At 45.0% G+C, this 15,864-nt stretch overlaps 1 protein-coding gene across 6 annotated transcripts in view; it reads left to right on the forward strand.

Annotated features, from left to right (window-relative positions):
- Positions 1-15,057, forward strand: part of cep131 (centrosomal protein 131) — a 135,942-nt gene extending 120,885 nt beyond the window's left edge. For 4 of the 6 annotated variants that reach the window (XM_070857828.1, XM_070857827.1, XM_070857826.1 and 1 more), the window contains 2 exons: positions 4,018-4,214; positions 10,071-15,057. In XM_070857828.1, coding sequence (XP_070713929.1) covers positions 4,018-4,214; positions 10,071-10,233 — 360 coding nt within the window. In that variant the 3' untranslated portion in view covers positions 10,234-15,057. Of the gene's footprint in view, positions 1-4,017; positions 4,215-6,922; positions 6,984-10,070 lie in introns of all 6 variants that reach the window. The other 2 variants (XM_070857829.1, XM_070857831.1) reach the window with 1 other exon arrangement.
- Positions 15,058-15,864: the final 807 nt, after the last annotated feature.

The raw sequence follows: 15,864 nt of genomic DNA on the forward strand, positions 1-15,864 counted from the left end.
GCAATCTTGCCCAAGCAAATGTCCTCGCTCCTGATCTGCGGATCATCTGTCAGCTTGACAGATCGGAAAAGCCGGTTTTCAGCGCATGCGCATTGTGCGCTGAAAACCAGCTTTTCCGATGTCTTCCTGGGTCTGTAGAAACTTCGTACGGACCCAGGGAGGCCGAGATTTCCAGGCCATTATTTAGCAACTTTTTAAACATAATTCCCCAAATTCGCCCCCCCCCCCCCCCCCCCGCCACTCACGCTGTTATATCCCTTCCTTTCCAGCTCATGTTAGTAAGTGATTTCATAGGCACAAGCTGCATGTGGTCATTTTAAAATGTGAGTCTAAATTGCAAGTGTGGGCATGCTACAGACAGCGCTCTCTGTGGAACTCACTACCACATGGAGAAGTTGTGGCAAATAGCACAGGTGCATTTATGGAGAAGCTAGATAAGCACATGAGGGAGAAAGAGAAAGAAGGATTTACTGATGGGGTTCGATGAATTGGATGGGAGGAGGCTCGTGTGGAGCATAAACACCGGCACGGACCAGTTGGGCCGAATGGCCTGTTTCTGTGCTGTAAATCCTATGTCATTCTATTTGCCCATTTTGTTTTTGTTGCCAACTTTCCAGAAGGGTTTTTTTTTGTTTTTCTTTTGGTTGCAAGTCAGCGTGGCTCCCTAACCACCGGAGGCGTCTCCTCGCCGAGCTTGCTCTGACTCCTCCTACTGCTGACACCGTTGCCTTTTTTTGCCACTATCTTTGCGTGATATTGTTTCTGTAATAATCAGCAGCATCGGTCCTCTCGTGAATATTCCATTCATTCTTTGCCAGTTTAAGAAGGTCATCGGCACAATCTGCATCTTCTGGTTGCAGCTCGAAGAAAGATACAATTACTGGTGTGAGCGCTGGCTCGCTAATTTCCCACAGAGGTTGATAAATGGTTTTCCCCTGGATTTAGGAAGAAGTTGAAAAAAGACTGCCAACCTCAGGATAAGTGTTCTATTTTTCGGAGTCGGGTTTAAAGCTACAACCTTCTGACTCAGTACCACCGCTAAAACAAGACTGACACTGAAGGAGGAGGAGAGTGTCAGAATAAACTTGAGGTTGAGTGTGAACAAAAATGGGAGGTGAGGAGAGAAAAGAAGTGTGCCTCCTTCAACTTGAGAGAAAGGAGAGAAGTGTCACTAAAAAGAAAGAAAAAAAAAAGACTCACATTTATATAGCGCCTTTCACGACCACCGGACGTCTCAAAGCACTTTACAGCCACTGAAGGACCTTTGGAGTGTCACTGTTGTAATGTGGGAAACGCGGCAGCCAATTTGTGCACAAGCAAGCTCCCACACACAGCAATTTGATAATGATGAGATAATCTGTTTTTGTTCTGTTGTTTGAGGGATAAATATTGGCCAGGACACCGGGGATAACTCCCCTGCTCTTCTTCGAACTAGTGCCATGGGATCATTTACGTCCACTTGAGAGAGCAGACAGGGCCTCGGTTTAACGTCTCATCCGAAAGACGGCACCTCTGACAGTGCAGCTCTCTCTCAGCACTGCACTGGAGTGTCGGCCTGGATTATGTGCTCAAGTCTCTGGAGTGGGACTGGAACCCACAACCTTCTGACTCTGACACTGTGACAACATATCAACAGTTTTAAAAACCTTTAACAATCAGCCTTGGTAATGGAGAGCACCAATACATAATTACTCGCAGTGCTCCCTCTGGCCCGGAAATACTTGTATGATTGACAATGGATGAGCACGACACTGAAATTCCTGGGGCAGTCTTGGTGTTGGGGGAACAGCCCTGAGGCAGAATGAAACTACTGCTTGCCCAGTGCTGAAGTCTTCGATCCCGTTGGATATCCCCCGGTCAGGATCATTTACATGGGAAGGGTGGGGCCCCTGCACTGCTTCCAGTATGACTGGAGCACCAGGGCCTGACCAGGGAGGAGCAATTTATCTGTGGTTAGATGCCACAGTGACGAGCGTGAGAGGAGGAAATGAAGAAAAGTATTTCTCTTGCCAGTTTCAATTGCAAAACTGAAACTGTCCCACCTTTGTTATCATTTCACTCCTCCCCCACAACCCTAACTAACTGGCATCCCATTATTCTCGGCTGTTTTAAGCACTGACGTCTTTTAAAGCTTGTTATTCTCATAACTTAAGAACAAGCCTGACAAACACTTAAAAAAATGCAATCATTCAACAATGCCACTCAGAACCTGAACCTCAAACATCACACCCAACATGTTTGCCGCAAGATGTAAATGCACAACTTGAACGTTGCCTCATGGCTAGAATCTTACCCAGTCTCATTTGTACATCTGCTAACTAACAGACACCGTGAGGTAAAAACTTAAATGAAATTACATGACATAGCAAGACTTTTATTGTATGGAAATAATTTAAAAATCAATCAATTCTTTCCTTCTATGTGCAGTAACTTGATAAAATGTGCCTAACCATCACTAGAATTTTAATCAATGATTAATGCAGTATTTTAATTATTTTTATAAAATTTTCTGGCAAATGTTCCCTTCGATATGATGAGAAAGTGGTAAGTACTTACAGAATCTTCAGGTAAACAGATGGGTGCGAGAGATTCATTTTCAATATTGTTGATCTGCAGTTCAAAGAGAAGTTTTAAAATAGTACAATTTACATAAATATTACCCTTGGACTTTCCCTAACGTTGCTCCACTCTCAGTGGATTGACGATCAGAATGCTCAGTGGTTTGACGATCAGAATGCTCAGTGGATTGACGATCAGAATGCTCAGTGGTTTGACGATCAGAATGCTCAGTGGTTTGACGATCAGAATGCTCAATGGATTGACGATCAGAATGCTCAGTGGATTGACGATCAGAATGCTCAGTGGTTTGACGATCAGAATGCTCAGTGGATTGACGATCAGAATGCTCAGTGGATTGACGATCAGAATGCTCAGTGGATTGACGATCAGAATGCTCAGTGGTTTGACGATCAGAATGCTCAGTGGTTTGCGAAACCCTTGGGGAGAGGAGGTAAAGTTAAAAATTGTTGGACTGCTTTCAGCAAAACAATTGAAATTGGTAGAAGAAAGAAGAGGAGCTTTTTCTTCATTTTTCCTTTCCCTCTCTCACTCCGTGAGGTCCCTGGCACCTTGAAATTCCTTCCCCTTGCCCTTAACGTCTCGTCCGAAACACGGCATCTCCGGCAGTGCAGCACTCCTTCGGTACTGCACTAAAGTGTCAGCCTAGATTTATGTGCTCAAGTCTCTGGTGTGTGGTTTGAAACCGCAATCTTTTGAGTCTGAGGCAAGGGTGCGACCATTGACCCGAGACTGACGCGAAAGTACGTTCACGGACCGTTAATCTCTGAAAGAGCATGAAAGCCATTTTCCAAAGTTGGTACATAGTGCAGAATCCTATACAACATTACCTGGGCAATCTAGTCACAGTTAGGATACATCCATCAAAAGTATAAAATATTACAAAGACACTGTCCACTCATTACTCTCTTGGTTGGGTCATTGCACTTACCTGTCTGTATTGCTGTTTCACTTTCTCCTCCTTGTGCCCATTAAGCCTCCAAGAGCTGGCCCCAATGTGCCTTTGGTGTTCCTTCAGTTACAAATCCTCAGAATCACCGCCTGTAGTAAAATGTGCAAGGAGCAATTTATTAACATTGCACATTCACCCTTTAAAAAAAAATAATAAAATGCATTGCGGGGCACTGTCATTATGATTGTATGAAACCTAATAAAGATATTGTTATATATGTATACTTGTATTTACTCTGTACAGCCACCAGAAGGCTCATCCCCTGGAGTTCTAAGGGATCCCATAATCCCTTGGGATCATAGGTATTTAAGGAGGCTTCACAGGTTGGAGAGGCACTCTGGAAACCTGCAATAAAAGACTAAGGTCACACTTTACTTTGAGCTCACAGTGTTCAGTCTGATTCTTTCTCCATATACAACAGGTATGCCTTTGGATTATTGTGGGTTTAGTGTAATTTAGTATCATTTTATTATTCATTTTGAAACCAGATCAAAGACAGACTTACAGAAGAGAGAAACAGTTTAGCAGAAGTCATTCGTCAAGAGTTTGCAGACCGGTTGGTAAGCACAGAGGAAGAAAACAAGCGGTTAAAGACCGAGATGTCTGAGGTGAGAGCACGTCATCGTTTGGAAGTGGAACGAATCACTAAGGAGAAGGAGGAAGAGCTGGAGGAGGTCCATAAAAGGTGAGGTGAAGCATGTTTAGATTTGCAGGATCTTACAGGCTCAGATTTACTCCAATAAGAACATAAGAAATAGAAGCAGGAGTAGGCCATATGGCCCCTCGAGCCTGCTCCGCCATTTAATACGATCATGGCTGATCCGATCATGGACTCAGCTCCACTTCCCCGCCCGCTCCCCATAACCCCTTATCCTCTTATCGCCCAAGAAACTATCTAGTTCTGTCTTAAATGTATTCAATGTCCCAGCTTCCACAGCTCTCTGAGGCAGCGAATTCCACAGATCCACAACCCACTGAGATGAAATTTCTCCTCATCTCAGTTTTAAATGGGCGGTCCCTTATTCTACGATTATGCCCTCTAGTTCTAGTCTCCCCTATCAGTGGAAACATCCTCTCTGCATCCACCTTGTCGAGCCCCCTCATAATCTTATGCATTTTGATAAGATCACCTCTCATTCTTCTGAATTCCAACTAGTAGAGGCCCAACCTTTCCTCATAAGTCTACCCCCTCATCTCTGGAATCAACCTAGTGAACCTTCTCTGAACTGCCTCCAAAGCAAGTATATCCTTTCGTAAATATGGAAACCAAAACTGTACACAGTATTCCAGGTGTGGCCTGACCAATACCCTGTACAACTGTAGCAAGACTTCCCTGCTTTTATACTCCATCCCCTTTGCAATAAAAACCAAGATACCATCGGCCTTCCTGATCACTTGCTGTACCTGCATACTATCCTTTTGTGTTTCATGCACAAGTACCCCCAGGTCCCGCTGTACTGCGGCATTTTGCAATCTTTCTCCATTTAAATAATAACTTACTCTTTGATTTTTTTCTGCCAAAGTGCATGACCTCACACTTTCCAACATTATACTCCATCTGGCAAATTTTTGCCCACTCACTTAGCCTGTCTATGTCCTTTTGCAGATTTTTTGTGTTCTCACACATTGCTTTTCCTCCCATCTTTGTATCGTCAGCAAACTTGGCTACGTTACACTCAGTCCCTTCCTCCAAGTCGTTAATATAGATTGTAAATAGTTGGGGTCCCAGCACTGATCCCTGCGGCACCCCACTAATTACTGATTGCCTACCCGAGAATGACCCATTTATCCCGACTCTCTGTTTTCTGTTCGTTAGCCAATCCTCTATCCGTGCGAATATATTACCACCAACCCTGTGAACTTTTATCTTGTGCAGTAACCTTTTATATGGCACCTTGTCAGATGCCTTCTGGCAGTCCAAATACACCACATCCACTGGTTCGCCCTTATCCACCCTGTTCGTTACATCCTCAAAGACTTCTAGCAAATTTGTCAAACATGACTTCCCCTCCATAAATCCATGCTGACTCTGTCTGACCGAATTTTGCTTTTCCAAATGTCCTGCTACTGCTTCTTTAATAATGGATTCCACCATCTTCCCAACCACAGATGTTAGGCTAACTGGTCTATAATTTCCTGCTTTTTGTCTGCCTCCTTTTTTTAATGCCAGACTAATGTTTGAACAGGAAGCTGTGATGAAATCCTGTACTTGGAAAATGATTCATTACAATGTGTGGAAGTTGCATGTGTAATATCTTCGTGTCAGTAATGCTTATTACATGTGCAATATCTTCTAGAGGAATAGAATTTAAAAAGCAGAGAAGTTATGTTAAACTTGTATCGAACCTTGGTTCAACCACATTTGGAGTACAGGTGTGACTTCCAAAATCCGGAGTTCCGGAATCCGGACACCAGGCCGATTCGTGGCGGGGCCGTCCGGAAACCGGAAAATGTTCCAAAACCCGGACTCGGCGGCCCGACCTCACCTGGCCTTCCCGCACGGAGGCTCGACCTCGGCCGCGCCCCCCCGGCCTCAGCCTGACCTCCGGCAGCCTGGCCCAGCCTCAGCCCGACCAACTCCCGCCCCTCCCGACCTCCGGCAGCCCAACCAACCTCCCCTACCTACCTCCCTCGGCCCATGCAAAGACGTTCCGAAATCCGGAAATACCCGGAATGGCCTCGGTCCCGAGGTTTCCGGATTTCAGGCATCACACCTGTACTATGAACAGTTCTGGTCATATTATAAAAGGGACATAGAGGCATTGGCGCAGGTGAAAAAATGATTTGCAAAGATGATACCAAAACTGAGAGTATATTCTTAACAGGAAAGGCTAAGCAGGCTGGAGCTCTTTTCTCTAGAAAAGAAAAGGCTGAGGGGGTGACCCGATATAGGTCTAAGATTATGAAAGGGTTTGATAGGGTAAACCTAGAGAAAATATTACCACTTGTAGAGGAGTCCATAACTCGAGGTCATAAATATAAGATGGTCACTAATAAATCCAGTAGGGAATTCAGGTGAAACTTTTGTTACCCAGAGAGTGGTGAGAATGTGGAATGCGCTGCCACAGGGAGCTGTTGAGGCAAATAGTATAGATGCATTTAAGGGAAAATACATGAGCTTGAAAAGAATAGACATTGAATAGGGTTAGATCAAGTCGGGTTGGGAGGAGGTTGGTGTGGAGCATAAACACTGACATCAAGCAGTTGGGCCAAATGGCCTCTTTCTGTGCTGTACACTTGATGTGACAGCAGGTCACTCAACATCTGCATTAGGGAAGATTAATGTTAGAGATGGAATTCATCATCAGAACCTTTGGCATTGTGGCTTGCTGGCGTTCAAAACTGATTCACCTTGCAGGACAGTAACTGCAAATGTATTTTTTCCCGTTTTAGAGTAAAGATAGCTATCGTAAAGAAAGAGGAGACAGTGAATAATCTTCGAAAACAATATGAAGTGAGTGTTTTTTTTTAAATCAGTTAAGTATTTATTTCCTCATCTGTTGTCACTGACTACTTAAATTTGAGCATACAGATTCTGTGGCATCCGGTTGTGTTTGTATCGCCTGTCTCCGCCCCTGCCTCAGCTCATCCGCTGCTGAAACCCTCAACCATGCCTTTGTTACCTCCTACACTTGACTATTCCAACGCACTCCTGGCTGGCCTCCCACATTCTACCCTACATTAACTAGAGGTGATCCAAAACTCGGCTGCCCGTGTCCTAACTCGCACCAAGTCCCGCTCACCCATCACCCCCGTGCCCGCTGACCTACATTGGCTTCCGGTTAAGCAATGCCTCCATTTCAAAATTCTTACCCTTATTTTCAAATCCCTCCATGGCCTCATCCCTCCCTAGCTCTCCTCCAGCCCCACAACCCCTCCCCCACAAGATGCCTGCACTCCTCCAATTCTGCCCTCTTGAGCATCCCTGATTATAAATCGCTCAACCATTGATGGCTGTACCTTCTGTTGCCTAGGCCCTAAGCTCTGGAACTCCCTTGTGCAGTTTGATCAGAGGAACACTTCATTTAACATTTTGGCGTCGAACTTGATGCTTCTAAAAGAAAGAAAGACTTGCATTTATTCAGCGTCTTTCATGACCACCAGATGTTCCAACGCGCTTCGCAGCCAATGAAGGTTTTTTTGCTTGAAGTGTAATCACTGGTTTAATGTAACTACACCGCCATCCTTGTCCAGTAATAAATATGGACTTGGATGCTTCTTTAGTTGCTTTAATATTGGGCTTGATAGGGCTGCTGGCTCCTAGTACCAGAGTAGCAACCTGCTGGATTTGTTCAGGACTATTTTGTTCCCGGATCTTCCTTAGCAAACCCAGCACATTTACTTTGGATTGATCACCAGTGTTGGTTGGGCCTCAGCTGGAGTATTGTGTCCAATTCTGGGCACCGCACTTTAGGAAGGAAGTGAAGGCCTTAGAGAGGGTGCAGAAAAGATTTACGAGAATGATTCGAAGGATGAGGGACTTCAGTTATGTGGATAGACTGGAGATGCTGGGTTTGTTCTCCTTAGAGCAGAGAAGATTGAGAGGAGATTTGTTAGAGCTGTTCAAAATCATGAGGGGTCTGGATTGGGTAGATAGAAAGAAACTTGTTCTCATTGGCAGAAGGGTTAAGAACCAGAGGACACAGATTTAAGGTGATTGGCAAAAGAAACAAAGGCAACATAAGAATAAGCTTGTTTACGCAGCGCATGGTTAGGATAGTTGAGGCAGACTCGATCACTGCTTTCAAAAGTCAGTTGGATAAGTACCTGAAAGAAAATTTGCAGGGTTACAGGCAAAGGGCGGGGGAGTGGGACTAGCTGAAGTGCTCTTGCAGAGAGTCGGCACAGGCTCAACGGGCTGAATGGCCTTCCTCCGTGCTGTAACCATTCTATGATGCCAAAGCCAATATAAAGCAGCTTAGGCAGGGGAGAGAGGATGCTGAGTACTGTTTCCAATGAAGCTTCTCCCTAATTTAGACTTTGTAATCAAAAACACAATTTCTAAATTTGCAGATAACACCAAATTGGCGGGCAGGGGCGGTGGGGTGGTCAATATTGAGGAGGACTGCAACAAATTACAGGACAACAGTAATAAACTTGAAGAATGGGCATATAATTGGCAAATGAAGTTCAACACAGGGCACATTTCGATGTAGAAGTCGTAAATAAAATGGCACTGATAGATTTTACAAGATCGTAAAACAGGCTTGAATAAGGCATGTTGAGGTGGCCATCGTTGCAAGGCATACTCCACATGGGCCCTGCATTGTACAGCGCCTGAATGTTTAAATCCCCACATGTCAATCATTTGCTGTTTACTTTGTTGATTCGTACTGGATTAATCGGGAGTGACGAGTCAATTAAGTTTATTTCAACAATCCTCGTACCGAGTGATGTGCCATCGATGGAGTACTCCTGTCCCCTATTAATGTTTCCAATATGCAGTACTTTGTATTTGTCTATATTGGTCTTCATTGGCCACTGATCCAGCCAGATGTAATGCCTGTTGAGCTCTCCTTGCTGCCATCTTCCAGTTCAGCTTGATGTCATTTCCGCACTGAAAGACTTTACATTGAAACTGCAATCCCTGTACAGTGGGAACAGAAGGGGTTCCAGCATTGACTGTGGGGCACCCTACTCAATACCTCCCCGCTGTTTGCATCTATTTAATCTCATCTACGTTCATTTCTTATCTATGATACCCAATGATCTTAGTTTGTGAAGGACTGCTGTTTTATCAAAGCCTTTTGAAGTTTGGCATACACCAAAACATAGAGCTCCCCCTCCTCCCCACCCTTACCCACAAACATCTAGGAGGTTTATCATGCAAGAGCTACTAACCCTTTTAAAACAATATTTGATGATCACTTATTAGGTTACTTTCATGCAGATACTCTTCTGATTATCAATTCCATTAGTTTTCTGATTACTGAGGCCAGGCTCATGGTCTGTAGTTGCCAGATTTCTCTCCTAACTGGCCGAGCTCCATTGCCGGAATTTGTGCCGACATGGATCTTTAAAGTATCATTTGAATCACTCCCCCAACTTGGAAAGATGAATCGTGTAGTTGTGAGTAGCTCCAGTTAAGCTAGCAGTTGGTTTTACAAATGTGTATATTTGCTGTGTGTGTGTGTGTGTGTTCGGGCAGTGGCACGAAGCAGGCAGTATCCGATCGGCCGCCTGTTATACATAGTGCCTGATCTTCAGTTGCATTGTCTGCAGTGGAGCTGAATATCAGACACGGTGTATAACGGGCACCCTATCCAATACTGCCCACTTTGCACCTGTATCTGAGAATAATTGCTAGGCCATTGTATCCGACTTGGATGTTTTTGTGCAAAGTTTAGCATATAATGATTTCATGCATTCAACATATATTAAATGTTCATTCCGAGATATCATTCATATTATCTGAAACTGCAGAAATTAAAACTGAATATTGCTGTTTATTGCTTTCCTGCCAATTTTCAAACGTTCATTAAATATATTAAATATCAAAGCTACTTTCAATTCTTGTGCTGCATCATTTTTCTGTGTTTAGGCAGCACTTAAAAGAGCAGACCATCTCGAAGCCCTGCTTGAGCAACAGAGAAAGCAACTCCTTGGCAAATGAACGTGGAGACCAGTATAGCAGAAACCATTGCGTTCCCAGAGACCTCGAGCATCGCACTGGGATTATCTGCCCCATTGAGCTGCACACATGACGTGTACAAGTGCGATCCCTTTGTGCAAATGCCACAGAATAACATTCATTCAACGTGTGTTTTTGATCAATAATCTTACCGTGGTTCAGTTGTCCAAATCAAACATTTTATGTTTGCCTGAACAGTCTTTTCAAGAAAAACTGTTTTTATTTTTCTACATTCAGTGCTGTAATATTTTCCCAAATTGCAGACCTTGTTTTGTATGTTAGCAGTAATGTGTAGCATGATGGAATTTATAAATATAATGTCAACTAGTTTCAGTATTGTACAGCATCTCTTGTAATTAAATAGCTCATTTCTTCAGTTCATGTTGATTTGGACAAATGTTTCCAGCCATGGATCAAAGAACTTCAGTACCAAGCTGAACTGAAGGTCTGACAAATAACTGGCAGTATTGTTTTTCCCCAACTGTAAGAGCTCAATTTTCCCCAAAGCTGTTTTTTGGCGTACTTGAAGAGTTATGCCCGTTTTTTGTGGCCCGAAGTACGCCAAAAAAAAATCATCCACGTTTCCCTGTTTGAATTCTTCATTTTGGCACCGCCTAGCCTGTCGTCTAGTTTCAGGGGTGGAGCCTTGATCTGCGCCGAAAAGATTGGGTTGCCACGGTAACCAGGGACATAATGCGGGCTACGTAAACATACAGCCAGCTCACCAGCAACCTGCACATTAAACATTGCAGCAACTTACCTCCATTAAATTATTAAAGTCCCTCTTTCCCCCCCCCCCCTACTCTTCCCCCATGCCGGTCCCGGTTCCCGCACCTATCCCTGGCCGAATGGCTTCCTCCTTCCCGATCCCCACACCTATCCCTGGCCAAATGGCCTCCCGGTTCCCGCACCTATCTCTGGCCGAATGGCTTCCTCCCTCCCGATCCCCACACCTATCCCTGGCCAAATGGCCTCCCGGTTCCCGCACCTATCCCTGGCCGAATGGCGTCCTCTCTCCCAGTTCCCGCTCCTAACTATGCCCGAAAGGCTCCCCCCTGCCTCCCGCTCTCTCTTACCTCTCCTGCTGCTGATGTCCGGGCATCTGCTGCACTGATTTATTTACCTGTGCCGATTTTGTTAACTCACCAGAAGATTTTTCTACACATACGCCAGCCTAAGAAGGATTGGAGTAAATTGGAATTGGCCAAACTTGCCTAAATGACCAGAATTGGCGCAGGTGGCAGGTCCCCATGACTCAAAATAAAACTAATCCCAAAAAAATTGTAACTAACTGACTCAGTCCAAAAAAGGTGGCGCGCGCCAAAATAACGGCGCAAATCACGGGAAAATTGAGCCCCAAGTGTTACTGAAGTAATGACATCTGCTGTAGCTGATACAATCCTTCCTCCTTCAACAGATAGCCAGCCATGCCATGTTGTATCTTACTCCTGAAGCCAGTAGCTGCCGACTAACCAGTGTCAGGACGGAGGAAGGCAGCGCACTATAACTTCAAGGGCAGCAGCTGACTTGATGTACTGAGGATTGATTGTGGAACACATTACATGGCACGCATGGCAGAGAATTACACAGGCCACTGTATGGGCCTGAACATCATCATCATAGGCAGTCCCTCAAAATCGAGGAAGACTTGCTTTCATTCTAAAAATGAGTTCTTAGGTGACTGAGCAGTCCACTACGGGAATTACAGTCTCTGTCACAGGTGGGACAGACAGTCGTTGAAGGAAAGAGTGGGCGGGACTGGTTTGCCGCACGCTCCTTCCGCTGCCTACGCTTGGTTTCTGCATGCTCTCGGCGATGAGACTCGAGGCGCTCAGCGCCCTCCCGGATGCACTTCCTCCACTTAGGGCGGTCTTTGGCCAGGTACTCCCAGGTGTCAGTGGGGACGTTGCATTTTATCAAGGACACTTTGAGGGTGTCCTTGAAATGTTTCCTCTGCCCACCTGGGACTCGCTTGCCGTGTAGGAGATCCGAGTAGAGCGCTTGCTTTGGGAGTCTTGTGTCAGGCATGCGGACAGTGTGGCCCGCCCAGCAGAGCTGGTCGAGTGTGGTCAGTGCTTCGATGCTGGGGATGTTGGCCTGATCGAGGACGCTAACGTTGGTGCGTCTGTCCTTCCAGGGGATTTGCCGGATCTTGCGGAGACTTCGTTGGTGGTATTTCTCCAGCGATTTGGCCTGAACAGTACTTTGTTAGTCAACCCTCACCACACATAGATGAGAACTTAGACTTTTCCACCTGAACCCTCTTTGCCACTGGCAAGCTTGCTCTATTAATAAGAGTGCAATGTGAGCTGGTGTGCAATCCACTGTTTGTGTTGGCAACTTCAGAATAATGGGTTAGATCAAATGATCCACTGGGTCCCATTTGACCCTTTTACCTTCAGTTGAGTATCATGTATGTTGGATGTTTGCACCAATGCATTATGAAGGGTTTTTAAACAAGTGAAAGGAATGATAGACCTTTGTTAACATTGTACTGTACATGAACAGTATTTATATGTCTGAAAGAGTTGTGACAAATACTTCCTGCAATCATCTGCAAACCCCAAGGCATCAGGGAATAACAATTAAGTCATTAAACAGGATGCACTTGCTTCGGGCTCTTGTAATAGTCTTGAGTTCTAAAACTGAGACACTGCTTAGTTTAAGCTTGTCTCTACTGCTACATACATCAGATCTATTTACACAAAAATACAATCTGTGAAGACTCATAAGATGTATTTGCAGAGGACGAGAGCTTGAGGGCCATCTGTAAAGAACCTTTTTTTTTTAAACCTGCTGAAATGTTTATACCTCTTCACTTCGAAGAGGTATGTGCTGATGAGACTTGCCAGAAAAATAATAGGAAATCGGGAAAGGTAGGGATTTTCACCATCGAGCTGGAATTTTAACAAGTTTTAAGAAATGAAAGACCAGGGGACGGTATTAAATGATAGAAATATTCAACAGGAGTTAAACTAATATATTTGTCAGAGAACAAGGAGCTGAAATCTTGAAGATTAAGTTGCAATATTAAAATGAAAATCCGTTCACTAGAAAGGCTGATTCATTCCCAACAAAGAAAATGAGTGGACATTGAACATGGGTTCATTGCCAACATGTAACTGTGCTGGGAAATCTGCAGGGTTTGGGGCGAGGGGCAATGGTTACATTTATCAAAAAGCTTTGGTCATGTTTTTAGCGCTCTATTCTAGCCTCAAAACAACAGCCAGGACATTGTTATATACTGAAGGAGCATGAGATAGTTATGGGTGAGAAGGACCATTCTCCCCCATCTTAGTTTATCCATCCAGAAAGACTTTTCGGTTTCCCCTTTGCTAGCACCCAGTTGTTGAATGAGTCCAGGGGTTTTCCCTCCATGACCATTCCGTGCATTGATTACTGTGTGAAGAAAACGTTCTTGATATCGCGCTTAAATTTGTCTTTTACTTGTTTGAACCTGCGTCCACTTGTCCTAATCTCTCAGTTTAATGTGGTCATTTTCTGACTTTACCGTTTCCAATACCGTGGTTGCAGTGTGTACCATCTACAAGATGCACTGCAGCAACTCCCAAACCCGCGACCTCTCCCACCTAGACGGGCAAGGGCAGCAGGTGCATGGGAACACCACCACCTCCACGTTCCCCCCCCCCCCCCCCAAGACCCACACCATCCTGACTTGGAAGTATATTGCTGTTCCTTCATTGTCGCTGGGTCACAATCCTGGAACTCCCGAACAGCACAGTGGGAGCACCTTCACCACACGGACTGCAGCGGTTCAAAGCGGCTCACCAGCACCTTATCAAGGGCAATTAGGGATGTGCAATAAATGCTGGCCTTACCAGCGACGCCCACATCCCATGAACGAATTAAAAAATATAGATGGCTGCAAATGAAGGAAAAGAATTTGGTGTGATATAATACTGGATCGATTTTTAAAAAAATGTAAGTTTATACATGATGGTTAATGGTCATGGTGAGTAGACACACAGCTGGTCTGTTGCACTGTTCCATTCCAAGTACAGTAACATTGTAATCCATTCTAACTAAATGACGCAATTGTGCCAGTGTTCTAGTTTAGTTAATCCTGCATGGTCAGTACAAATTCAATCTGCAAGTTTCTTCATTCTGTGAATCAGTTCCTTGTGTGCATTGACACAAAAATCAGGGTCTAACCTTGAAGTCAGTTCATGCGCTAGCCCGCAATCGCATTTAAGGTCAAGCAATGCGAGGCCACCTTGCACCATTTGGATTTCGAACAGAGTGCAGTTTAGCACCTGTCCCCTCTGAAACTGGCTTCAAAAATATGCTCAAGTACAGGCAACTCTCGATTATCCGGGTCCCTCGGGGATTGGGCTAGTCCGGGTAAACGATTTTTCCGTTCGGGTGAGTCTACATTTTAAAGTTAAAACTTTAATGAATCAATACAAACATTAACAAAAGATGGACATTACCAGCATGCATGTACGGGTTCTGTGCCTGGAACCCGGTGCCGGCCTTTCCCCCGTTCCCAACATCAGCGGAGGCCGCGAGAGACAGCGGCTGCAGCAGCGCGACCACACACACATCAGCAAAGCGCGGGCAGAGGAGGGTGATTTTTATGGTGTGAGAGTGAGAGAGAGATTGTGAGAGAGAGAATGAGCACAGTGTTTGGAGGGTGATTTTTCCAAATTATTTGGGGCTGTCTTTTCACTTGTTAGCAACAGAATTTTAAATTCCCGTTACAACGGTTTTCCGTTGGATCCATGTAACGGATAATCGAGCGTTGCCTGTATTCAGTTGGGTCTCTTGGGCATCAGTGTTGAATCTTTCTTACGGATGTTTAATGTAAGGCCCATCCCTAGCATCGAAGCACTGACCACGCTCGACCAGCTCCGTTGGGCGGGCCAAGTTCACGTGCCTGACACAAGACTCCCAAAGCAAGCGCTCCACTTAGAACTCCTACACGGCAAGCGAGCCCCAGGTGGGCAGAGGAAACGTTTCAAGGACACCTTTAAAGCCTCCTTGATAAAGTGCAGCATCCCCACTGACACCTGGGAATCCCTGGCTAAAGATCGTCCTAAGTGGAGGAAGTGCATCCGAGAGGGCGCTGAACACCTCGAGTCTCGTTGCCGAGAGCATGCAGAAAACAAGCGCAGGCAGCGGAAGGAGCGTGCGGCAAACCAGACTCCCCACCCACCCTTTCCTGTTTGTCCCACCTGCGACAGAGACTGTAATTCCAGTATTGGTCTGTTCAGTCACCTGCGAACTCACTTTTAGAGTGGAAGCACGATTTCGAGGAACTGCCTATGATGATGAATCTTTATGCGAAAGCTGATGCCACTGCTGTGCTCTCCGAACAAGAAAAACTGCTTGGGGAGCGTAGCTTTGCAGGTTTCTGGCCGGCAGAGCCACATCTATAACCCGCACTGTACAGCTACTGATCTCAGTCCTCTAGTACAGTGGGACCGCAGCCTGTTCAGGTGCCGATCTTTGCTAAAATAGCAAATAGTGGAGTATCATAAATCGTCAATTTATGCACTAATTACCCCCCCAAAAGACTTTCTCAATGTGTATAGTTGTACTCATGAGTAAAGTTGCCCGCATTTTAAAAGTTGCTTTTTTCTTACTTATGTGTGTGTGTACAAATTGTTTGCACGGTTTAATCCTCACACAATTCAGAATCTAGATGCAAATGATGGTATAATTTTTACTACAGGAAACTCGT

Source organism: Pristiophorus japonicus, chromosome 16, assembly GCF_044704955.1.
Source record: "Pristiophorus japonicus isolate sPriJap1 chromosome 16, sPriJap1.hap1, whole genome shotgun sequence".
Classification (NCBI taxonomy): Eukaryota; Metazoa; Chordata; class Chondrichthyes; family Pristiophoridae; genus Pristiophorus; species Pristiophorus japonicus.